This window comes from Styela clava, chromosome 14, assembly GCF_964204865.1.
Source record: "Styela clava chromosome 14, kaStyClav1.hap1.2, whole genome shotgun sequence".
Lineage (NCBI taxonomy): Eukaryota > Metazoa > Chordata > Ascidiacea > Stolidobranchia > Styelidae > Styela > Styela clava.
In genome coordinates this window covers 2,335,737-2,362,824 of record NC_135263.1, presented here as the reverse complement: position 1 = coordinate 2,362,824, position 27,088 = coordinate 2,335,737, and the positions used below count along the sequence as shown (strand labels likewise).

Here is a 27,088-nt window from a genome sequence, read left to right as displayed (position 1 = left end):
AATGTTAATTGGACGAGAGGCCGTGGTTCGCCATATGGTTGAGTCGTCTTATTGGCTTTCCTCCAAGGGGATGAATTTGTAAATCCTTATCCTAATTCCTTAAATTATCTGGGAATTATTTGCATAAATCATAATATGTAACTCTTCTAATTATTATCATTTTAAGACTGTTTGATTAAATATGTAAAGGGTTCTATTTTGCCTAAGAAATGAGTCGAGATGTGGGAGGTTCGAAAAACTTTAATTATGACGATACAATAAAGAAATTGTTAGAAGAAGGAAGAAGACTTGGAACAGTTGAAACTGATTGTGATGTCAAAATTGGTGAGAAATACATCTATGTGTAATTTTTTATAATTCAGCGCATTTTCTGAGAGAATGTCATGTGTTTGTTCATGTTTCGTGCACTGTATGTTTACGCATTGCTACTGTGTGTGTATATCTCAGAGTAACAAAGGAAAAGCTCATATAATTCGTTTCTTGATCTTGGTAATGCTTGATTGTTGTTATATTGATTTCGATATCTAATTTAAACCTTAGGCTCGTGGTACTCAAACTGCACATTTTCATCTGTGATGATGTCACTTATATCAAACCTTCTGCTAAATAGGTGACATAGTACATCCCACACTATAGTAGCACCTACTTCTCACCTAGACCAGTGGTTTTCAAACTTTTGAAAGGTTTTCAAACTTTTGAAAACGTTGAAAATATCCAAAAGAGGTGGGCAAGATCAGGTCTAACAAATATTTTTATTTTTAATTAGTGTCACGTCCCCTCAAAAAATTGTCTACGCCCCCTTGTGGGATGTGCCCCACCGTTTGGGAATATGTACCACTTGCTCTCTATAATTTGTTGCTCTTTACATTTCAATCTTTGTGCTCAGTATTTTCTGATTAATTCTCAATCATTTTAAACAAATACTTTCAGATCGAAAGCCGATAGGAACTCGACAATTTTCGAACGACGTTTCAAAGCTGAGACAAGAGATTGACGATCAAAACAAAAAGACTTTGGAATTACAAAATGAAATAAAACAAACTACAGTAAAATTCCGCACAAGTTCTTCAAGACCAAAACCAGCCTTTTTATCTAACATGAATACCAATAATAATTCTAACAATTACCCACCTGTTTTGGGTCCATATGGAGATGTTACAAGTGTTCCGCTACCCCCAAGACAATACCAAGGGACCTCTACTTCAGAATACTTAGAAAGGGCATTGGAAGATTCACAGGTTCTATGTTTTATTAATGATTGTTGCATTTTTAGAATTATTAATTTATGCCAGTGAGGCCACTGTAACCTATGCAACTGCAGTGGGGCCGCAGACTCCTGTAGGCTTTTGCTAATTCCAGGTTTGAACAGTATTTAAATTATCATTATAAATTATGATCAAGTATAGTTCAGCATGTTTATTACGTACATGCAAGATTCATAAAGAAAATTGCTTCAGTTGTAATTTTGTACTGAATAAGAATGACCACAAAATAAGTAAGTTTTTTGATGAAACTCAAAAAAAATTAAGTTTACCAAGATTTTTTAACAGTCTATTGAAAAAGGCTTGCAGTCGCAAAAGATTTTTTCATCGGAATTGAAATTTCTCAGAACTGGGGGAGGGGGGGGGCAAAAAGTCTAAAGTCGGGGTCAAATGTCAATTCAAGTCCAAACCTCTAAATGACATTATGAGTTCTGGATTTCCTGTATATGTTATCCAAATATACACTTTCTATTACAGACCCAGGTGAAATACTTGACCAGGAAACTTGAAGAATCTCAGGAAACTACTGAGAAACAGAAAGTTCATTTCAGAACGGCTGTGGAGGAATTGCAGAATAAACTACAGGTTGAGCTTCTTTTTTGGTATTACACCTTCACTTTGATCAAAAATCAGGAGGCCTAGTGGTTAAAAGCATTAGATTTCATTGTAATTGTAGGTCAATGGACCTTTCCCCGAGCATCGACTTCCTTGTTTACTTTGAGACATTGGCCAATCAGCAAGATGTAAAAAGTGACGGAAAAATGCTCCCTTTTCGCATCCGCTCAAACACTTTTCTCACCCAGACAGATTTTCAAGCGTGGTCGTAAACATCACCTCGAACCCCATGATCTTCAATTCAAATTCTGCTGCCACCAGAGATCTTCAATCTGTCACTTCCTCACAGTCTGTGATGATATTTCTAATAAATAGATTTTTATGGGAGCAGGCCAGAGCAGTCATGGCTTGAAGTACTAAATGAAACTGATATATAGCAAGCAATTGAATATTACTACAAAGTACATTCAGCCATCAGCCAATTTTCTGTTTTTTTACTTAATTTTTTTTTTGCCATCCAGGAGACGATTGCTGGCAGGAAACACCTTGTTCAATTAAGAGAAACAGAGATGGAAGAGCAAGAGGAAATGATCCAGAAGTTACAGGTTTGTTGAACTAAATGCAGAGAGTTTGAATTCAACCCATGTCAGTACAATTATACGTTAGTTTGATATTTTTTATGTTGTTGTAGTTTGTGAAAATTGGTTGGCAATCGATTGTAATGAGCACTCGCTGAATTTACTTTTACTTACATTTAGTTAAGTGTTAGTCCGAGTCATTTAATTTTGAGTCTTTAATAACTGATCGACTTGATTTTCACTAACATTAATCGACCCCAGTTTGTTTTACTGTAAAAAAACATTGCAATATTGTGGACGTAATGGCCTATCGCAGCGATCGGCAACCTGCGCCTTCGGAACAGCATGTGGCTCTTTGTCCTTGGGGCACATCACGTCAGTTCTCAAAATATAAGACGCGAGTGGTGAAAATAGGTGGCATTTCAAGGTGATGCAAGTCTATTATTAAAACAAACTTTTTCTTTGCATTTTACAAGTTCATTTCTTCATAGACTGAATTATTGCGTCCTTTTTATTTCATTTGTCTTCTTACTGAGAACTAGGTTATTACATCATAAGTGGTTTTCGGAGAGCTTTAATAGCCACTGACATGAGAATGTATGTTGCGGCTCAGGTTAGGTTTGAGAGTGATGGAAAAGATGCCTAATGGCTCTTTCAATGCTGAAGGTCGCCGACCCTTGGACTACCAGTTAAAGCGCTTGACTGTTTCCCCATCGCATGTTAAATATTTCTTGTTCAAATCTCATGTCCATCACCCAATGTGTATGAAATTATGTAGCCTTTGCCAAACTGGTAAGATTCCTGTTTTTCCAAAACCAGAAGCTCCTAACATATTGTTAAATATCAGTTGCATCGAAAAAGATGAATAAGCGTTGTTTAAAAAACATTCTTTTTTTAGACAACATTAAAAGAGTTAGCAGCAGCAAACCAGATGCAAGAGCAATCACTACTCGATGCAAATGATAGAATGCAATTGTTAGAGAAGCGGAATCAGTCCAATGACAAAGCGATCGACAGAATTAAAATGTTATTTTCTTCCCACCAGAAAATAAAAGGAAGAACATACAGGTACGGTTTTCGGCACTCCAGAAGTGTGTGTACCAATATGGAGGTAACTAATTTTGTTTGTCTATTTTACATCAAGTTGTGTAAGGGGACTGAAAACTATGGGCAGGGAGTATATTCACTTGGCTAACACAGACAAATCCGAACTTGTAATAATAACAACCAAAATAAGGAAAATCGGAATAAAATTATGTCCTAACCCTAATCTGGTACACATACTACGGGAGTAGGCCTACCCAATTTTTTATATAAGATAATTTGTTACTTATCGATTTTAATCGGTAAGTATGTTGATAGGTATTTGTCTGTATGTTTGTCTGTTAGATGCACACGATATCTCACGAAAGCGAGATTGAATCTGCTCCAGATTTTGCATGTGCATTCATCTTATCTCGGACCAGGAGCCTATTGATTTCGGGCGAATTATGTCGTATAATTAGCGAGTTATCAATCAATTATTGATATAGTGATCTAGATTTTTGTAAAGCGAGAGAATTTTGAGACCCGCCGAGTGTGTGTGTGCGATGCGCAGTGCGCAGGTTATGAATCAAAACTGCAGTTTCTGTTTTGGGGGATCCCCTAACTATCGATCGATAAGTCTTCGGTTTCCAACCGATATTCTCGTTTTATTGTTGGTGCAGTAGCCTAGCAGTTGAAGCGTTATACTGAACCAGTGGTTCTCAAATGGTGGGGTGCGCCTTACAAGAGGGGTGGAGACATTTTTTTAGATGACGTGGCGCTAATTAAAAATAAAATTATTTGTTAAATTTGATCTTGCCCACTTTATTTTGGACATTCACCTTTCTTTATTTTGATATTTACGTTCCGTCCACTTATTTTCAACGTGTTTTATGAATAAAACATGCTTTCGCCTTACTATCTGTTATTACTTATCGATCTTTAAATCGGTTTTTATCTGTCTGTTTGTCTATCCAGCTGTCTGTTTGTCTATCCGTCTGTCTGTTAGATGCACGCGATATCTCACGAAGGCGTGGTTGAATCTGCTCCAAGTTCTGCATGTGCAAACATCATATCTCGAACCAGAAGCCTATTGATTTTGGATGAATTATGTCGTATAATTAGCGAGTTATTAATTAATTAGTGATGGGACACAGGGTGTCACTATGGAGTAAGAGCGCTGTTTTGGGGATCCCCTAACTTTCGATCGATAAGTCTTCGGTCTCTGCCCGATATTCTTGTTTGTAGTTTATTGTTAGCTATTTATTTTTGAGGTGGGGAGCAAGACTTGACAAATTCTAAAAAGGGGGCGCAGCTCAAAAAGGTTTCTGTGGCACTAGTTTAGCATGATGCACCAACCAGGCACTTTGTGCATGTTTCATTTATTTAACTTATTTTTCAGAGTGGCTGATAACGATCATTTGTCAGAAATCTCTCCAGAATTCCTCGCTGAAAATGTCGAGCATGCAATGAATGAAATGTATGAGGAGATTGAAGCAATGAGGAATAGTATTATGCAACTGGAAAACGAGTTATGCGATATCAATCAGGTAGTGTGATCAGACTGATCAAAATATATGTAGGTATGTTTTTCTTCTCGTAAAGGGGTATATAATAGTTGATAATTATCAATACTGGAGACTGGTTGTATGCACAAGATTACCATACTGGCCTAAAACTCAAATGTGCATTATGCACCTCTTTTGATAAGTACAAACAATAAATCAAATAGTATAATACTGTAATATGGTTGCTTATACAGACAGTAGTGCAAGGAAAGTGGGCGGGCGCGGTAGCATTATGTCTTGATATTTTTCTTACCATTTACCTTGTTTTCACAACTTTTTTATGAATGGCAATGATTTTGAAGGACCACGGAAGAGAAATTGATATGCTGACATCCAAACAAATGGATGTTGCCGAACAATTGAAAATTGAAATGAATGAACGAGTTCTGGAAGAGAAGTTAAACACAGACAGTGCAATGAAACAGGTATATGTGGTTGATGCACCAAGAATACTCGTGCCATTTCCCCTGTGATTATCTTGCGCGAGTTCGTAGGCTCGAATTCTGTGGGATAACTATGTGCAAGAGCACCCCTAATCGATTTGGGCTTCCCCCACCATCAACTCCATGCATCTGGAACAAATAATTGGCTAACTAATCCCATACTCAAGATGGAATTATACCCGAGTGAGACTAGTGTCCCTTATTTGACGATGAGGAATGACCCCTAGTCGGTTATGGCATCCTCCACCATCAAGTCCATGCATCTGAAATGAATGAATGGCTGACTAACCTCACACCCGACATGGACTGGTAACCAAATTAGAATAGTGTCCCCATCCAAATAAATCTTAAAATGTAATAACTAATGTCGCCGTTGTTAACCAGTATTGGTTTTTTGAGTCCCCTTCGCCCTGAAATGCCATTTTTATGTGTTATTTTTTCATTGTTCATACTAAGTGTATTTTTATGATGGTGAAAAAATAAATTTCTGATTACTAATAAAATTGTTTGGGAGTCGGGGAACACTGAACATTAAAATTCGAGTAGGATATCCAACATCATAACTTCTGAACCAATTAGCATACGAGTGTTTTCATGAGGAGTCAACAGTCAGTCCAATGATGTGTTACCAATGGGGACTGCCGTTTTTTAACGGGCACAACGTTTTTTTAGTACCTAATATTTTTAAAAGAGTTAGAACAAAAGCTATGGCACCTAACTAGTTAAAATCGGCCAGGGCACTTTCTCACTTTTTTCCAACTGTGAGGCACCTTTGTATTCTTTATATTCATAGAGTGAACACCTTCATATACATGATATTTTTACACAGGTATATTCTCTCCAAGACGAGCTTCAGCAGCAAAAATATGTCATATCATCTAAAGATCAAGAAATCAGAGATATTGAAAAAGAACTTACTGTGATTACGGACCAATTTGAAGAGGTAGGTGCACATATAGCTTAGGGCCCTAAAAAATTCAACATTTTAGCTAAAGGGGACAAGTTACTTAGCGAGTAACTCACGAAAAAATATTTCTATACCTGGGTTACATTGGTCAACATTAAACCCATTGACCTCGTTGGTTCAAAAAAACTTTGGTTTATGCTCATCGCCTCACCGATCATCAAACAAACACCAGTGAGATTTGACTCAATGATTGACATGATTTTAGGATTTTCATATTAATTTGAAAAGAGTGGAAAGCTGATGAGACGGCTTAACCATAAAGCAATCAGCCACTGAGCAAGATTGAATTTTACACTTGAATTGAAAATTAAGTGCATTGAATTTCAGATGACCAGTGACTTGACCCAAGTCTTAAATGAGCTGACTTGCGGCTCAGAATTACTGGTTATAAAGTGGGTATTTCACTGCAGAACGGGAAAATCATGGTCCTTTTACAAATAGTACTTTCGCATCTATCAGTGGCTTTTTACTGACTATATAAATTTTTCAAAAGCAAGGTCAATATTTGTTCTCACTTAGAAGCAAAGAAATTTTATCTCTGTCATGAATAACCACTGAAATGCCAAGCAACATTGAACTATATATAATCTTATTTTATAATAAATTTTATTATAATTTCTTATTTCTGTGGATCTTTTAATGATACTTCAAATTTCTATTTTCAGCTGAAAAGTCATTACTTTGATGACAAGGAATCTCTTCAATCCAAACTTCTAGACACAGAAAACGAGCTTTCTTCGACAAAGCAGACAAATGAGACTTATAAAAGCGAATGTGAAAGATTGAAAAAACAGTAAGTATGGTTCTCAGTGTATTGGTGACTGGCTCTTGCCATTGCTAGACTGATAATATTGCATCTGCCTTCTTGTTGTAGTAAGGGTGATTATCACGTTATAATTGTGTTGAAATGTTATAATGTATTTGTAAACAAGACATCCACTCTCTACCATGTTGACTTGAGCGCTCAGATAGGCTAACAGGAAAGCAAGTTTACATGAGTTTTGGCCATCTACTTACAAATTATATTCAATTATTGGTGCAAAAGCCATCAAAATAATCTACCCATTTGCATCTCCATGGCTTTGTTAAAAAGGGTTTTCTGTTCTGACCATAATTGAAAGCAAAAAAGGGATCGACGGAACCTTGTTTTAATTGTTTCTCAAAACAGGCACACACATCGCATTACTATTTGTAGAATAAATTTGTTTAAAGCTAACTTTATTTTTTACAAGTGTGCCGCAAATTTTTTTTTTTTGCCAAGTGCACCGCGAGCAGAAAAAGTATGAAAACCACTGCTCTGTGAGATAATCATGTACGAGAGAATTGCTGGACTTATCGTCATCCTTGGAAGAGCTCGGGTTGCAAGCTTGATATCGAAAAATCTGCAAATTATTTCTTCAAAGTTCAAACAAATTCCAACGTAATTTTGTAAACATTTCAGATTATCAGACTCTCAAGAGAATTTTCTTCGGACTAATGAGGATTTGAAATCAGAAAGAGAGCAGAGAAGAAATTTATGGATTAAGGAAAATGAATTGAGTAAAGAAATAACAGAAATCAGGTAAGAACCAGTATTGGGTCGACTTCCCTAAACCCCAAATCGAGTCATTCGAAATCGAGTCAGTTACAGAATTATATATTAAGAACATTTTTTATTTATTGTTTCGTCCTGGGGTTCTCAATCTTTGTCTTATTTAATTGTTCGGTAAAATATACCTGTGAGTCTGAAATGCCTTGAATTATTGATTTTGGTCTTGCTGACTGTTAATGAAGTACAAGTCCGAGTCATTCATTTAAATAATAAATAAATTGTGGTTTGAGTCCAACTCAAGTTGAGTCAATGATCTGTCTTCCCATTGCCATCATCATGTGTCAGAGGTTTTAAGGCATTGCCCATTTCTAATTTTAAACAAACAAACAGAAAAAAAAGACCTTTTTAAAAATATTTTTTTTTCTTATTTCTTTTTTCATTTTATGTTAGACTCCACCATGGTGTCACAGCTTGATAATCTGTATCTGTTATGAAACTTACTTTTACACTGTTTTCTAGGCGCTCCAGAAGTATGTGTACTAATATGGAGGAAACTAACTTTGTTCGCCTACTTAAATACTTTACATCAAGTTGTGTAAAGGGACTGAAACCTATGCGCAGGGGGTGTATTCACTTGGCTAACACAGACAGTCCCCGAACACGTAATAGAACTAAAATAAGGAAAATCGGAATAAAATTATGGCCGAACCCTAACCTGGTACACACATTACGGGAATACCGTTCTGTATAGCCTGTATTTTAAGCATGTTAAAAATTAACAACTGGTTTCTTATTTACTCAGGCAACAACTGGAAGAAAAGTCGTCAGAAATTGCTTCCTTGAAAGACAAGAATTCTGAACTTCAAGTTGAACTTTCAACCCAGGTTGTCGAAAAAGTACGGGAAGCGGAAGTTGTGGAGAGGTCAAAGGTCAGTACTAAGGTTTATTCAGTAACAATTTGTTCTAAGGAAATTCAGCACACTGAATTCCCAGTTTTATTGTAAAATTCAATCTTTCTTGGTAGCTGATTGCCCTACGATTAACTTTTCTCCCTCCTTGGATTAATATGAAAATTCTAAAATTAATGTTTTTTGCAAATTGTTTTTATAATTGGGTAATGATAACAACCAGGGGGGGCCCAGAAAATTCAATTGAATGAAGTTTGACATTATAACTTTCGAAAACAAGATTTTTTTTTAGAAATTAACATATCCCAAAGAATCCCTTTTTCTCATGAACGAGAGGTGAAAAGCTATAAGAATGCCAGAGACTGAATTTCCATATCTGAATTCCTAAAATAAATTTTCTTTGAGGAAGGTACTGATGTTCAGTAGAAGCCACTATGCCCCGAGTCACATGTCATACAACACTGTAATGTACTCTTAAATGTCTTTTTACTATTCTTTTAAATAAACAGGCCGACAGGAAAATCTCTGAATTAAACGAGGACATGACAAGATTAAGGGACGAGCTGTCAAGAACCAAAGCAACCTTAGAGTCGACTGAAAGACAAATATCAGATGTCATGGTTGAGCGCTCAGACACACTGAAGATAATACAAGACAAAGACTTGCAGGTTAGAATAAATTATCAGTCAGACAACTTTGTTGAAAACTGTCAATTTCAATAATTGGACTTGGAGGTGACAGGTGACTTGGTAATTTATCAAACGATCTTTGTTTTGAAGTACATTCTTGAACATAGCTACCGGCTTCATCATTTCCAGAATGGAGGACAATAAGCAATTTATCCTGTCAAATGCTAATATTGTCCTGGGATATCTACCCTCCCAATTTTCATATATTAAGAACAAAGTTAAATCCTCAGTAGTGGTTCTCTCCGAGATTACATACAATAAGATTTTGTGGCTTTATTAGACCAATGTTGCTAAGGATTAGACCATAACAACCAAGAAAAAGGTCTGAAAATCTTTCCTTTTTGAGAGGTTTACCACAAAGATCTAAAGTAGTCCTTGGATTAATGCTGCCAACTTTCTTTTAGCTTGAAAGAATCTCGAGCCAATGCAATACTGCTGAGAGAAGGTTATCTGAAACAACTGAAGCTAGGAAACATATAGAAGAAAAATGGGAGAAGTAAGTTCTGTTTTGTCTTCAATTCCATCTTAGTATAAATATATTATCGTAAAAGTATATGTTAAAAGTGCCCATAACTATACCCAAAGTTACTCTAAGAATACAAGGTAAATCAGTACTCCCGTAGTATGTGAACCAAGATGGAGGACACCGAAGCGTAGTATATGTACCAGATTAGGGTTAGGCCGTAATTTTATTCCAAATTTCCTCTTTTCATTTCTATTATGAGTTCGGGGACTAGCCAAGTGACTCCTGTAGTATTTGTACCTGAAATTATGGCCTAACCCTAACCTGGTACACATACTTCATTTTGGTATCCGCCATCTTGGTTCACATACTACGGGAGTCCCCCAAGTAAGTTCAGTTTTCTATATGACGTTTATTCACACTTTTTGTTCCGAACAATGCCCTGTACAAGTACCCATTGATATGAAAGATAGATACAGAATTATTATTTATGAAATCTTTCTTAACCTTGGGTTAGCAGTGGCGTGTCAAACTTCTCTACTGCTCGGGGCTAGTTTCTGACAATGCTGCCCTTATACCTAACTTCAAAAATAATTTGGAGGATAAACAAATCATAGATGTTGTTATACATGAAAATAAATAAATTTAAGTAAGAGTAAAATATTTGCATTATTATTATTTAAATTGTCAAACTAAGCAACAAAGTCACCCTCTTAACGTACTGCCCGGAGCGGCTGACTCTTTGGCCCCCCTCCAGACACTGTGGGTTAGGTGGGGACATGGGACAAAACTAGGTATTTTCATAGAAGAACAGATGCTAAGAGTCTTTGGAAAGGGGTTCCCAAATCAAGTTTGAGAACCACTGCTCTATACCTATTATACTCTCCTCTACTTTAAGGTTATACAAAGAATACAATGAAATATCTCAAAAATGGAGAAAAAATCAAACAGAAAACGAGAAAATGAAAAATTTATTGGATGAAAAAGAGAAACTTGTGATGACGCTCCAGCTGCGTGTGGAGAACATGACCACTGAAGCGTTGAAGGTTGCTAAGGAAATAGAAGAGGTCAAAGTTGAAAGATCAAGGTTGAACGTTGAAGTGAAAGTAAGTAAAACCTCGTTTTTCTTGAAGAAATTGTTGACTTTCTTTTCTTATTGGGGGTGAGGAGTTGAATTTGTAAGTTGACTATCATGCGATGTCGGGGAGAGTCGAGTCTTAACTTGACTTGAAAATGAGTGGAACCTATGACCGCTGTATATAAAACTCGGTGCTCCCGAAGTATGTGCACCAAGATGACGCACAACCTGAACATAGTATGTGTACCAGCTTTGGGATTCAGGTTGTGCGTCATCTTGGTGCACGTACATCCCAAGAGTCAAAAACTCTGGTAAAACTTCATATTTGCTTCATGTAAGCTACATCTTTGTTATGGAGTAACCCTCCTAACTTCGCTTCTAACAAGACAGGGTGATTGACATAACCGCTGGTCTGTTACGGATTCCTCCACCATCAAGTCCATGTGTCTGAAACAAACTGACTAATCCCATAACCCAGGGGTGCACAACTCAAATGAGGACACGTGCCAAATTTTTCAAAATATTCTTGTCACGTGCCACGCACAAATGTCTGTACTGTAAATTGACTCTCATAAAACACACATCAAACAAATAATTGATCAACTTATCATTGAAACAATTTAATGTCCTGAAAAACTGCTGATTTTGATATTAACATGATATTTCAATGTATATCATGAATAAAATTTTCTTTTCACAAAACCGTGAAACCGTTCGCGTGCCACGTTTGAGTGTATGGCGTGCCAAAATTATCACGCGTGCACCGTGTTGTGCACCCCTGCCATAACCAACTTGTAATCAGACCAGAGGCCAGGGTTTGCCATATGATTAAGCTGTATTATCGTCTTTCTTCTTTCCTGGGATAAATATGCATAAACTATCTTATCTCTGGGCAAGGGAATTGACTTTTACTTTCAATTTTACTTAGGAGAAAAGTCGAGATCTGGACCAGATCAGAAACCAACTAACTGTGAATGAGAAGTCAGTGTCTGATTATGAGAATAGAATTGGTAAGTGATGCGTTATTTCAGGAGTTTTGGTATTTAACCTCATGGGTGTAGTTAGACGGGGGGCGGAGGTTTTCTAATTGCTAAGTTAGACTGCAACAGTTAGCGGGACTGGGCCTTCAAGAGTTATGAGGGTCTAAAAAGCATTTCAAGCCACGTAAAATTGCTATATATGATACAGAATTTTTGGGGCTCCCGAAGTATGCGAACTAAGATGGCGGACATCGGAATGTAATATGTGTACTAGGTTAGGGTTAGGCCATATTTTTAGGTATAAATACTACGGGTGGCTCTTGGCTAGTCTTCGAACTGATAATAGGACTAAAATAAGGAAAATTGAAAAAAAATTATCGCCTAATCCTAACCTGGTACCCATGTTACGTTCCGATGTCCGCCATCTTGGTTCGCATACTTCGGGAGCACCGAATTTTTTTTACATTTAAAAAGGGGGTTTCGGCCCCCAAACCCCCTTCATTGAGTGATTAACCCAACCTGACATTAATGACCAGTACGCAGAGTTTATGGACGTCCACCACACATTGAATTGTATGTCTGGCCTTCTTTCAACCAAATTCTGATAAAAACAATTTGCGTTCAGGAGAATTAATTCAAGAGAAAAACAAAGTGGATTCAAAAGCGAGAATAACTGAAGATGAGAATCGAGAATTGAAAAGAGATTTAGAGCAATTGGACAAAGATTTGGGCGAAGCTCGATTGCAGGTAGATTGAATGTGCTTTATCTTCACTATTTCGGCACAAGACAGGGTGTGTAGCCAGGATTTTCAAAAATACACATTCAGTGCCTCGGAAATCCCATGAAATTGCTTTTGAAACAGTCGCTCGACTAGACTGCGTTTGGCATCGCTGTCTGAGTATCAGCCATGGGTTCAACATTTCATTTTGAATTTAGCGCTTCAGTCTCAATCTGAGACGACGTTGCGATTAAGCCACTCGTTTTTGGCTGAAAATTATTTTTCTTTTGCAACGAATGCTCCATCCATGATTGCTGCATAACATTAAAAATGTTATGCCATATGAATCATGTGTAATGTAACTCGCGGTTGCGTTGCGTAACTCAATACTTTGAATTCATTGAAAATTAATTTTTTCAAATTATAAGATATGTTGAATTTGTGTAATGAATGGAGAATTTGTCATTTGAAGGTGGCGAAGATAAAAACATTGTGAATTTATATTCTATTATGGGTCATGTGCAGCAAAAATAGATGAAATTAAATGTATATTCAATGATTTTGCTCCAGTCCATATGCAAATAATACAAGGATGTTGTGACAGGAGTGAAGACAATTATTAAAGTGATTCGAAAGTCTTGCTGCGGACTATCACAAATACATTTTTGGACCTCCTGAAGTATGTGCACCAAGATGGCGCACAACCTGAACTCAGGTTATGACGAGGTTAGGGTTCAGGTTGTGCGACATCTTGGTGCGCATACTTCAGGAGTGCCCTATCTAAGTATCAATTCTATCACCTTCTTCTCCTTTGGATAATATATCCTATTCTCAATATAATTAGAAATTTGATTTACATCATCAGATCACAACTCTTCTGGAGGAGAAGGATGAAATAAAGAGACAAAAGATAGATTTCGAGAGCAAGAGTAAAAGTGTGAGTGATAAGTTAAAGAAACAACTAAGACACATGAAGAGAAATCTACAAGATGCAGAGGTGAGATGTTATTGCCAGAATTATATTGCTTTGTTTTTCACTCACTAAATTCTGACTAGATAAATTCAGACTTAAACAGATGGATGAGATGATGAGCATTTGGCACCAAAACCTAACAATCCACCATTCTGAATTGTTCTGTAATAATATTTAAATGAAGGAGCCTCATCCCTGAGCAAAGTAGAGGCACCCACTCAAGAGTTAGATAGACTCATCTCTGAGCGAAGTTACGGCCTTTACTCAGAAGTAAAGGAAACTCATCTCTGAGCGAAGTTACGGCCCTCACTCAGAAATAAAGGAAACTCATCTCTGAGCAAAGTTACGGCCTTTACTCAGAAGTAAAAGAGACTCATCTCTGAGCAAAGTTACGGCCCTCACTCAGAAGTAAAGGAGACACATCTCTGAGCGAAGTTACGGCCTTCACTCAGAAGTGAAGGAAACTCATCTCTGAGCAAAGTTACGGCCCTCACTCAGAAGTAAAGGAGACTCATCTCTGAGCAAAGTTACGGCCCTCACTCAGAAGTAAAGGAGACTCGTATCTGAGCAAAGTTACGGCACTCACTCAGAAGTAAAGGAGACTCAGCAAAGTTACGGCCCTCACTCAGAAGTAAAGGAGACTCATCTCTGAGCAAAGTTACGGCCCTCACTCAGAAGTAGACTCATCTCTGAGCAAAGTTACGGCCCTCACTCAGAAGTAAAGGAGACTCATCTCTGAGCGAAGTTACGGCCTTTACTCAGAAGTAAAGGAGACTCATCTCTGAGCAAAGTTACGGCCTTTACTCAGAAGTAAAGGAGACTCATCTCTGAGCAAAGTTACGGCCCTCACTCAGAAGTAAAGGAGACTCATCTCTGAGCGAAGTTACGGCACTCACTCAGAAGTAAAGGAGACTCATCTCTGAGCAAAGTTACGGCCCTCACTCAGAAGTAAAGGAGACTCATCGCTGAGCAAAGTTACGGCCCTCACTCAGAAGTAAAGGAGACTCATCTATGAGCTAAGTTATGGCCCTCACTCAGAAGTAAAGGAGACTCATCTCTGAGCAAAGTTACGGCCCTCACTCAGAAGTAAAGGAGACTCATCTCTGAGCAAAGTTACGGCCCTCACTCAGAAGTAAAGGAGACTCATCTCTGAGCAAAGTTACGGCCCTCACTCAGAAGTAAAAGAGACTTGTATCTGAGCAAAGTTAAAGTCCTCACTCAGAAGTAAAGGAGACTCATCTCTGAGCAAAGTTACGGCCCTCACTCAGAAGTAAAGAAGACTCATCACTGAGCTAAGTTACGGCTCTCCCTCAGAAGTAAGTGAGACTCGTCTCTGAGCAAAGTTATGCAGGTTACACATCGTATGTTCAAATCTCATGCCCAGGTTTTAATAAATTGGATGCTGAACAGGAAAAATTCCAGTTTTTTTTTAAAATAATAGCTTCTATATCAGTAGATTTTTCTGTACGGCCTTGTTTGGAGCATGAATATGATTTATTTTAAAACGATGACTAACAAACTGTATTTCAGGCCTCACTGAAGACTATTAAATCTGTGGATGGCAGAGCGGCAAAGATTGCTGAGAACATGCAAAAGGAAGTGACAGATAAGAGATCGGTCATTGACACTTTGCAATCAGAGTTATCAAAGACTCTTGATAAGTAAATGGTTTTTTAAAGGTTTTAATCTCCTCCCCACATAAAAGTTTGTACAAATGATATAAACTCCTCAAATATCGTTAGATAACAGTGGCTGCTTACATAAACCCCTATTCGGAGTAAAAAATGTGTATAAGTATCACATATAAAAATTTGAATTCAATTCATATTAACATTCATTCAATTCAGTAAAAAGAATTTGCATCTTTTCTGTATTATTTCAATTGATGCAGCTCGAAAAATTGAAAGTTTTTTTAATTTCCAAGAAAATTGAAAACCTCTATTTTAAGAGCTCATATAATTTGTAAACAGTAGTAGTAATGATTTGATAAAAACATTAGCAACGTGTCAATACAAGTAATAAGAAAACTTCATCAAAAAGTCCCCCCTTGAAGGAAAGTTTCACCCATGATGACTTTACTCCAAGAAATATTTCAGCCAGACAAAATTTATCTCCTAATAAAGGCCACACAAAAACTTTTGAGAGTTATTTTGTAACCCATGAGTCAGTAGTTTGCTGTCCCTGCTATATGATCTTACCTTTTTAGGCTCACAGAATTGGAAAGAGGAAATAAAAATTTGAAGTCAGAGGTTGAAATATCGACAGAAAAATATGATGAAATGGAGAACACACGGCAAAAATTAGAAACAGATTTGAAGCAATCAAAGAAAACGGAGAAAGGGTATGATAAAGTATTTCATGGACTTAACCCTTTCCGTGCGGTGGGCACGTATACGTACCCACGACAAAACTCGCTAGATTGCGGCTGGTACGTTGATGTACTCCACTGTTTTATTTAGCAATCGGTCGCAAACTGTTGGTCTAATTTTTCCGGGTTTTAGTTTATTGATAAGAAGTCTTCTTCGAGATAAACATAAGCGACGGTAAATCTCGTTTTCGTTTACCATGGGAATTTTATTTGCGGCGGAACGAGGGAGTGTTTTGGAAATTTATGCAAATTTCGGTGTTTTTTGGGTGGTAATAGAAGACATATTATCCCTTCCATCTACCAAAGTTGTTTTGAGTTAGATAACGAAATTGCTACAGCAATATTATGCTATTGTTTGCCAACCAAGAAGCGGTAACAGTAAAGGATTTAGCGAATATTTCTATTTTTTATCACGGTTTGAAGTTTCATCACCCAAGAAAAAAAAATGCCTTTTTTCTATCCGGTTTGTGACTCAGACCACCCCTTTTAAAAAAATCGCCAATTGCAAGCTCTTTAAATAAGCTTTCCAACGAGCCGTCCGTGGGCAGCAGAGGATCATTAGTTTTTCGTTAGTCGATCGATTAGTTGTGGGGGTACAAATGCGTAAAGTCGGTCGGCGTAGCAAATACGATTATTTAATAAAAAAATAAAAATCGCATGGAAAGGGTTAACCTTCAGAATGCATTGTTCTATAATAGTATGCTGCTATGATTTTCATCGTCATACCCAACTGAGTTGGTATGAGCGTTATTTATATATTTAGGATGCTGTTGGGAATTACATCTCTTTCCATACCTATACCTTTGTATCAGAGGTCTGAGTGGTGGTTACAAGCCTCAAGACCCCAAGTCGTAGATCATCCGTGTCTCAGCGGATTTTAAACTTCACTGCACTCCTCTGTGTCGAGTTGTTAGTTGTTCAGATAAACAATTCACTCGAGTCACACAAGCTGACTCGAGTCTCCAAGAAACTAGTCGTCTGCAGGGAATGACTATATCTCAATTTTGCACACATTTGACAGTTTTACAATTTTGTGTACTGCGATAGAATATGAAACTAATTCGTCATATTCTTATATATCATGGCCAACTCGTTAATCGCGATCGACCGGTCGATTGCCACATCTTGAGTAGTCGATCGCGTCTGATGTTGAGAGAATTTAATAACATACCTATAAAAATTGCCTTGAACCAGTTCCATGCAGCGCCTGCTGTGTGTTTTAAAAACAGGACGAATACTGTACATATACAACTTATTGGCAGAATGAATTTTGTTTTATGAGTATGTACAGTTATCTGCATGTTCAGTACTCATTCGTTTTTGTGTATGATCCTATTACCGATCAGTCGATCGCGAGCTATTTTGAATATTTTAATTCGATCACGGTAGAAAACAGGTTGGCCACCCCTGTTATATATGATCTCTATTTACAGATACAAACTTGCTGTTGAAAGGCTTGAAAAAGGTCTTGAGAAAGCAGCGATAAGAAATTCAGCAGCTCAGGCAACTATTGCGCAACAAGAGAAGGATATTGCGCAATTACATATTCAACATAATTTACAAATGATGAATAAGAGGCCTGGAACCCAGGTAATATGTGTACTGTTTTTCTTATTACTTATCGATCTTAAGATCGGTAAGTATATTGATAGGTATTTGTCCGTATGTCTGTCTGTCAGATGCACGCGATATCTCACGAAAGTGAGATTGAATCTGCTCCAGATTTTGCATGTGCATTCATCTTATCTCGGACCAGATTCCTATTGATTTTGGGCGAATTATGTCGTATAATTAGCGAGTTATCAATCAATTATTGATTAAGTGATCTAGATTTTTGTAAAGCGAGAGAATTTTGAGACCCGCCGAGTGTGTGTGTGCGATGCGCAGTGCGCAAGTTACACGAGCGGATGAATCGAAACTGCAGTTTCTGTTTTGGGGGATCCCCTACCTATCGATCGATAAGTATTCGGTTTTCAACCGATATTCTCGTAATTTGTTGTTATTAGGGCAAAGAAATTGCTATTTGCTTTCAAACTTTGATTATTTGAAGTAGGGGTTATCTTCCTCATTCAACCAGCATAGCAATTAGACATATCTTTGCTGGCATTGTGCCGAGCCGTGTTCGGAGCAGAAGGCATATATAAAAAGTATACGCCTATATATTTGAGTATTTTCTTCTGATTGGATTTACTCTTATTTCATGTACATTTGTTACTGAATCTTTCATTTTACAGATCCAAGCACCTGACCAACCTTCTACAATAAATACATTATATCAGCCGACTATTGCGCAACCCGGTACAAATGTTGCGCAATCTATGCTGGCCAGACTCATTATGAATATGAAATCACAACCAGCAATGAATGATGTCACAAACCAAATGGGAAATCCTACAAAAGTACCAAGTAAAGGTAAGATTTTGAAATACAAATTGAGTCTTGGTCCCTTCAGAAAAACATAGTTGATTCATCAGGGATGAATACAGGGTGTTAAAAGAGCGACGCAAAATTAACAGAAGTTAAAATGAAATGCTACTTAAAACATTTCCCGACTGACACCTTTTAACAGTATTGAATTACGGTGAAATGCCATTTAATCATTTCATGACTGACTCTTTTTAACGGTTACTTTTTTAACGTTGCCATGACGAAAAATTGTACCTTTTATTTGCGTAACTTTTTTAACATCTTGTATGTGTCAGGTTCTTTAAGTAAGTACATGGCTTGATATAGGACATTTCTGCAGCATTTGCCGTGTCTATTGCATGAAGGAAGCCCATATGTCTGGAATACTAAACTGACTAGTTAGGTATTTCTACTGCTAATTTAAACATGAAACATGAGGAGCTGTGGTTGTCATTATATTGGGAATCTCTTTTATTATCTCCCCTCACCTCTGAGATAAATATATGAGAAATCCTATCCTACTTTGTGTTTCATTTTTGCCACTCTCACCTCGGAATAACGAAATTATAATGTTTTAAAGGTGCTGAAAACGTCCCCCGTAACTCAGAGAACCCTCCTGGCAATGATACTGTAACATCTGATATGTATAAGGTATGTTGAATGGAATGTTCATCAAATAACTCTGAAATAGTCTTTTGATAAGCAGCATGCTTGTAATGTAGTTTTTAGTATTATTGATATTTTATGGTGTGGACCAGGGGTGGTCAAAAAATTTTAGTATAAGAGCCGCATGCAGCAAGTCAGAAATATGTGAGAGTCGCATAATTTTTAAAATTAATAATATTAGAATACTGTGAACTGAAAAAAACTTCACACAAAGTATAATAGCAATATTGCAAAGTATATATTTTTGAACCGCTCAATGAATTAAAAAAACTGTTACACCACAGTTTCTCTTAGTTGAATTTGGATAATATATAATTATTGCCAGCGAGAAAAGCCCCATAGAAACTCTGGCGAGGTCGCGGTTGGCCCCCGCGCTGGTGTAGACATTTCCATTGGGTCTCTTTGGTACTAACTACCTATTCTGTATTTGTGTTTTTGGATCTGTATGCGTACAATGCAAGGAATATTATTATTATTTAGTGGTGAATATAGGTGAAATAGTTAGCACTAAGACTACATTATTACTCTTTGAACTTTAATTTTCTTGGAGTGCTGAGCTGATGTCGGAGTCCAAATTTTCTTAATTTGGAATCGGAAGTTAAACCCCAATTTTCTAACGTGATTTAGAAACTTTTTTGTTGCCCAATTGCCCATTCATTAGCTCATCTCTGTATAATTTAGGTCCTTTCAGAAGTGAAAGAGCATCTCGCGAAATTAGAGAAATCACCAGTTAAGAAAAGATCGCCAGTGAAAAAGAAAACAAGAAAATCTAAGGATTTGGAAGAGAGACTCATTGAGTTTGATTCAGAAAGGTATCTTCCTAGTTATATGCATTTGAAATTTTTTCGACGATTCGATTATGTGTTGAGTACTAAGATATTGTATCTTGAACTGCAGGTGCATTCTCCTTTTATACTTCCTACTCTGGGTCATATGTGGCGGTTGCTACAATGATTCTTGAAAGAGTTAGTATTGAAGTGATGAATAAGATAATATAATAACTATAATATACCAACCCAGAATTAATCCATATCAATTAGCTTAGACAGCGAAGTGGAGACAGACGAAGTCTTTCCGTCTCTATAATTTTCAATTTTAATATGAAACTTGATTTATCTGTTATTTTGATCTTTATCTTTGCAGTTGTATCATGATTGTCTGAAGAAGTTATGATCCTACGAATACTTGTAATTATACTTGCTACTTGTGGAAAGAGATTATATTTGTCCAAGTTTCTTCCTGTGTTTGGGAATATGAGTGTTGCACATCAGTTTACTTTCTGGTATCTTATTTTTTCAGTTCTGAGCTACCGGTGGTTACAATGGCATCAGAAATGAGCTCAATGGGATCCCTATCTCTACTCCAATCTGCAACTATGGGCTCTACTATGAAAGGTAACTACTATGACTGTTGCCAAATTTTCCCATTCATTTACATAAAATGAAACAAAATGTGACATATTTATCCTCAGGGGGAGGAAAGGTGATAAGACAGCTTGATTATTTTTTGTACTATGGCCTTTTTCTATATTTGATTGTAATGCTTTTCTGGTTCAAGCATTGGGCCCTTGTTGGCATCACAGATTACAGAACCAAAATTCAAACCTTAGGCCTTCATGTTCATGTCACCCAGAATGTGATAAAATTTGGTGGTCAAATATCCCGGTCCTTCCAAAAATAGCATATTCTTACGGTGACCGTACATTTGAACCTACGTACATTTGAACCCATGTGTATATCCGCGGGTTCAATCTATATGCGGGTGCTAAAACTCATGGGTTAGGGTTAGTATGGGTTCAAATATCCGTAAAACCAAAAAAATTTCCATAGGTGCAATAGTATGCCGGTGCAATTGTCATGGGTTCAGATGTACGTGGTTCAAATATACGTGGGTTCAAATGTACACGGGTTCAAATGTACACGGGTTCAAATGTAATAGAACCTATTCTTACATACCAATGGCTGCTTGTACAAAGCCTTGTTCATAGTCTAAAGCGTGCAAATCGTCATATAAAAGATATATCTAATCCCATGTACACCAAGGGTTTAGTATTTTTGGTATGTAATGCCGAATTGGAAAGATTCCTGGTACTTTCAAAAACTGCAGTTCATTACATATCAGTGGCCGCTTATACCGAGTCTTGTTCGTTCAGTGCAGGAAGCATCGTATCAAAATTTGATTTAGAATGCGAATTTCAAATCTATCCTGTTAGATAGACTTCTTAGTCGTATGGCAAACAACAGCCTCTTGTACTCTGATGACCCATGTTTCAACTCGTGACTTGAGGTTTAGGCACTTTTACGCAACACTTTTAAATACACATGTCCAACGCCTTTAGTCATAGTAGCTGATTGTACAGTGCCTTATTCAGAGTGAATGCTGACAGTAGAGCAGCCAAGGTTGCTAAAAACAGAAAGAAGTAACAAATAAGAGATCAGTTATTGACACCTTGCAATCAGAATTATCAAATAGGATTGATAAGTAAATAATTAATAATTATAAAAAATTTGTGTGGCTCCCGAAGTATGCGAACCAAGATGGCGGACATCGGAATGTAATAGGTTAGGGTTAGGCCTTACTACGGGAGGCTCTTGGCTAGTCTTCGAACTGATAATGGGACTAAAATAAGGAAAATTGGAAAAAAATTATTGCCTAACCCTAACCTGTTAACCATGTTACGTTCCGATGTCCGCCATCTTGGTTCGCATACTTCGGGAGCACCAAAAATTTGTTATCTTCACAGATTCTCTCACTACATCTCCATATAAACCGGATGAAACACACACCAGTGGTGGTGCCATTGAGCGACATCCTTCACCTGTTAGCGAGCTCCTCAGACCACCCGATACGAGACTGAAACGAGAATTGTTTTCTCTGCAAAGAAAATCACCAAAAAAGTGAGATTTAATATTTTTATACTGAAATTTAACATACGGAGTTTTGTTATGTCCCACAACTTTTTTAAATAAATCCTAATTCCCCTCCTGAATACCATATATGCTCGTTTTACCGCCCGATCTTGATTAAGGGCCCGTTTGAATAGCCGCTCGTGGGAACAAAACATAAAAATAAATAAGGGCCGGTGCTTGAATACCCGCTCGATGTAAAAGCTGATTTTTGAGTGGTAGAGAACAATAGGAAATAAGAAGCGTTTTTGTCACAGCGCTGTTGAATTTTAAGCGCTGGTAGATAACACTCACGCCTTAGGGTTTCAATTACATAACAGATAGCATTGATTACGTAACACCGTGGTTCTCAAACTGGGCGTCGCGACACCCAAGTGCGTCGTTTCAATGTTTATAGGGCGTCGCAACACTTTTCTTCTTTCGCGGATTTGTACCTGTGGTGCGTAGAAAAATTTAGAGAATTACACTTAACCGTGAATAAATTGACATGAAAAAAGGATTAATGTCGTCAAATATTTGTCTTCAAAGATACTGTGATTTTTGAGTATAATTTTACTTTAAAAATAACAAGCGCCCGTGCTTGAATACGGACCGGTTTGAATAAGGGCCCGGTTAGTGAGTTTGGTTGAAAAAAATATGGGCCCGGGCTACAAAACGAGCAAATATGGTACTTGAATACTCCAAATCCAAATGTGTGAAACTTCAATGTGAAGTCGGGAGCCGCAATAGAAATTGTCAACCCCCCAAGTTGTGAGCCGGAGATGGGTGCTCCCGAAGTAGGCGAACCAAGATGGCGGACATCGGAACGTAACAGGTTAGGGTTAGGCGATAATTTTTTTCCAATTTTCCTTATTTTAGTCCTATTATCAGTTCGAAGACTAGCCAAAAGCCTCCCGTAGTATTTATACCTAAAATTATGGCCTAACCCTAACCTAGTACACATATTACATTCCTATGTCCGCCATCTTGGTTCGCATACTTCGGGAGCCCCCGGAGATGTTTTCAAATGACTTGTACTTTTAAGTCAAAGTCATGCTGTCAGTTCAGTCGTCTCATCAACTTCCTTTTAAGCCAGTGGTCGTCGGCAAAGTTTTTTTGAGTGAGGCTCAAATAGTAAAATGGAAAAAAAAGGCCGAACAGTTTTGTTGGAATTGTTAGATTTAACCACATAATAAATCTATTAAAGGGCATTCAATTTGTTTAGTTGAAATGAACGTAATGTATGATCATTTGATGTATGAAAAAAACATTTGTCAAAAAATTCATATGTAATATTGGATTTATATGACCCTTTGTGTTCTATCGGCGACCTACCACTGCTATAAGCTAAATAATATAAAAAAAATTACACTCTTATGTGTGTTGATACTGGGTATTACAACCCACTACCTTACCCAGTTGGGTGAGCAAAGACAAACAGGAAAGATTCTGGTTCTCCCGGGAATATATTGGTTCCATACACAGGAGCTCAGGGCTTTCAAAAACGGGGTAATTCAAAGTCGGAAATTTCCATGCAACGGCTTCTGAAACAGTTGCCGCGATTACTTTCGGCGGATAGTGATTTCCTAGTTGTGTCCCATGGCCGACAGTCATACATATCAGTGGCTGATTGTGTGATAAATTGATTAGGCAATGCTGAACTAGAACGATTACAGTCCTCGCAGATAATAGTCGCTCCTAATAAACCAGTGAACCTCGTTTTGAGTGAATAGCATGCAAAAACACTGTATGGAATGAATCCTATTATTTGTGTTTTCTTGTTGTTCAGGGTCCTTCATGACAACACAGACTCAAACTCTGGGACAAGTGATAATTCCAGTGATATACCAGGTAACTCGCTCTATTCCACTCCATAGGGGTCGGTCGACCTTGTTGACCTTGGAAGTCTTGCCAGTCTCCTTTCGTATATATTTTTATGCTTATTGTTATTTGCTTATGATTACTGTATTATGTACTTGTATCGGAAATAAATCATTATCTATCTATCTATCATTCAATTTTGCTATAAATTGAGGATTAGGGTTTCCACATTGCTAATGCGGAAAATTTCTAGCGCTTAAGAATTTTTGAACTATTGCCAATGCAAGACACAATTTGAACGATTTCAACTGTTAGTTCATGTCTCATGTTTAATAAAAAGCCAATAAAACAAAAACGAGAATATCGGTTGGAAACCGAAGACTTATCGATCGATAGTTAGGGGATCCCCCAAAACAGAAACTGCAGTTTCGATTCATCCGCTCTTGTAACTTGCGCACTGCGCATCGCACACACACACTCGGCGGGTCTCAAAATTCTCTCGCTTTACAAAAATCTAGATCACTATATCAATAATTGATTGATAACTCGCTAATTATACGACATAATTCGCCCAAAATCAATAGGCTTCTGGTCCGAGATAAGATGAATGCACATGCAAAATCTGGAGCAGATTCAATCTCGCTTTCGTGAGATATCGCGTGCATCTAACAGACATACAGACAAATACCTCATACTTACCAATTAAAATCGATAAGTAATAAATGCATTACAGTCAAATAATCAAACAAACCACAGTCAGTATTTCTGCAAATGACTGTAGCCATGGGCATGGCTAATGATACCAAGTGCAGTCTTTTGCTTGTGACTTCCCACTGATCGCTCAATGGCCACGTGGGAAGGGAGAAAGCCCATCTGGGGAAACCTGTCTTGAGCAATGGTGAAAGGCCAACAGAAGCTTTTCGAAAAATTTGTTGGTCGGGTATATAATTGAAAAATTTGGATGGAGTGTTTGATCATTCTGTACGTTAATGTGTCTGTTTACTGGCAACTGTATTTTATCTGCTTAGTCATACTTGGCATGCTTTATCTGAGTCGTGTCTTGTTGGTGCTTTATCATTTGTGTACTGCTTTAAGGTAATGCTAATGTGTAGGTGAATTAAAATCTGGCATCTGTGAAACTCGTGCAATTTTTGGCGAGACATTTAACTCACCCTGGCTCACAACACTGTTTTAGTATATTGCTTTTCTATTCAGTTTCCAACACGGCAGCATTGAAGAATGCGATCACAAACACAGCGGAGGATTTATGTCGACAATTGCAAGACAGACTGGAAGGTTTGAGCAAAATGGGGGGAAAGCTCAAACAACAGAATAAAAGTATGTTCATTAGTAGAAATGTCATCATGTGCAGTATTGGCAGTGTAACAATCAGGATAGCCAAATAGATAGCACTGTTTGATTTTTAACGACTGCGCCACAAGTTTGTTAAACATATATCAATTATGGATAAAAGATTGGTTGAAAGCATAAATTTATAGCAACATTAGAGGGGGGGGGCGTACTTTGCCCCTGTTTTTGAAAAATAAAAACTGTACAAGCAGCCTCTGATATGTAAGGTACTGCTAATTCAGGAATTGCCTACTACACCATGGGTGAAGTGAGGATGGGATTTAAACCCAAGATTCAAACACTAGGCTGTATGTGGTCGCTTTGCCATTACTCAAAAATAGTCAATTTTTTGTTCAGTGACTGAAAGAATGATACAAAAACAAGATGAAAAGATCCAAAAAGTTCGTGGAGGAATGAAATTTAGATGAGAAGTTCAAGCGTCTAGATGTGGAGTGTGCAACAGACGGCCCGCATGCCACAACCTGACCCGCTAAACAATTAAATGTGGTCCTTGTCAACACTCAGAGGATTTTCCTATCAAGCATAAAACCGACAGTTTAGGTTTAAAAAGGTGTGAATGGGTGAAAATATATAATAATTTTTGTTCTTGTCGATACTTTTTAAATCTTTTGCCGTTTTGCCCAGTGCCTTCATTAATGGAAGGCTAAGCGATATCCGCATTCTCTTCTCTTGCCTTCCCGTGGCGCTCTGGTTGTTGCTAAATTTTTAATTCGTTTGGTACATGGAAAAACTAATTTTTTTGTTTTTTTGACTGAAGTTGGGTATATGGCCCACGACAAAAAATGTTGCACGTCTAGACTCTGAATTACTGAATTTAAATTCTATACTGTACATGGGCTGATAACCAGAAAAGAAGTGGCGTCGATAACGTCCCAAGCAATGTTCCCTCTAATTTTTTGTAGTATGTGTGCGCAGAAATTTTGGTATGTGCGCACTTTTTTGGAAATGACTAATATTTGTGCAAAAACCAATAAAGAAATTTTGGCGTTCTAACCGGGTAATAAGTGGGCCAACAACAAACTTTCCCAACCTGCCAACCGAGCACATTGTTAAATTACATTGAAATGCGTCTGTGCGCAGTAAATCTTTGCGTGTGCGCAGCCTCTGAGAGCTGTGTGCGCGCGCACACGCGCACACCTTAGAGGGAACACTGGTCCCAAGTCATCCAGAATGTTTAACTCAGTGATCCAATTAGGGCCCGACCGATATATCGGCCATGTTTTTCACAAATTTCGAACTATCGGTATCGGCTAATTTTACCGATATATATCGGCCAATCACGTGACTGCGAAGTGTCCAAATTTCGCCGGGAAAGCAGTTTTATCGCTTGTTTAATTGAGACCGGTTCTGCCTAATACTCATTTTCTTGGTTACTTCTATTTCTCTCTTATCAAAAAGCGGCTTTTGACTGTGTCTCTTTAGACTCTCTTATCCAAAACGGACATATGGCAAGGAATTTAACTCTTTGTAAGCGAGTTTGCGAGCGTGATGGCTTGCAAATTGAAGCGAAAGAAACGTGTGAACCTCTTATTTGTGTCAAATAATTTACGTTGTTTAACCCTTTCCGTGCGGTGGGCACGTATACGTACCCACGACAAAACTCACTAGATTGCGGCTGGTACGTTGATGTACTCCACTGTTTTATTTAGCAATTGGTCGCAAACTGTTGGTCTATTTTTTTTCCGGGTTTTAGTTTATTGATAAGAAGTCTTCTTTGAGATTAACATAAGCGACGGTAAATCTCGCTTTCGTTTACCATGGGAATTTTATTTGCGGAGGAACGATGGAGTGTTTTTGAAATTTATGCAAATTTCGGTGTTTTTTGGGTGGTAAT

The 27,088-nt window shown here is 37.6% G+C and overlaps 1 protein-coding gene across 2 annotated transcripts; it reads left to right on the top strand.

Moving 5' to 3' along the window:
* Positions 1-167: 167 nt before the first annotated feature.
* LOC120340768 (coiled-coil domain-containing protein 158-like) lies at positions 168-25,967 on the top strand. 2 transcript variants are annotated; one of them, XM_078119717.1, is made up of 28 exons: positions 168-324; positions 931-1,238; positions 1,740-1,847; positions 2,339-2,422; positions 3,294-3,463; positions 4,821-4,968; positions 5,289-5,411; positions 6,259-6,372; positions 7,062-7,189; positions 7,838-7,957; positions 8,730-8,856; positions 9,345-9,503; positions 9,929-10,020; positions 10,886-11,093; positions 11,994-12,075; positions 12,671-12,792; positions 13,630-13,761; positions 15,268-15,398; positions 15,944-16,078; positions 17,539-17,695; positions 18,340-18,511; positions 19,092-19,162; positions 19,859-19,989; positions 20,477-20,571; positions 21,921-22,074; positions 23,852-23,913; positions 25,099-25,221; positions 25,591-25,967. In XM_078119717.1, exons 1-28 carry the CDS (start codon positions 210-212, stop codon positions 25,659-25,661), a joined length of 3,642 nt encoding a protein of 1,213 aa, XP_077975843.1. In that variant the 5' UTR covers positions 168-209; the 3' UTR covers positions 25,662-25,967. The 2 variants fall into 2 exon arrangements, with proteins under 2 accessions (XP_077975843.1, XP_077975842.1); XM_078119716.1 differs by having other exon boundaries at positions 18,340-18,517.
* The last annotated feature ends 1,121 nt before the right edge of the window (positions 25,968-27,088 follow it).

Excerpts from the sequence above, each read along its gene's own strand:
- LOC120340768 (XM_078119716.1), top strand. The coding sequence starts at position 210 with ATGAGTCGAGATGTGGGAGGTTCGAAAAACTTTAATTATGACGATACA. Across the intron at positions 2,423-3,293 it reads AAATGATCCAGAAGTTACAG|ACAACATTAAAAGAGTTAGC; the intron begins GTTTGTTGAACT and ends TTCTTTTTTTAG. Across the intron at positions 16,079-17,538 it reads TCAAAGAAAACGGAGAAAGG|ATACAAACTTGCTGTTGAAA; the intron begins GTATGATAAAGT and ends CTCTATTTACAG.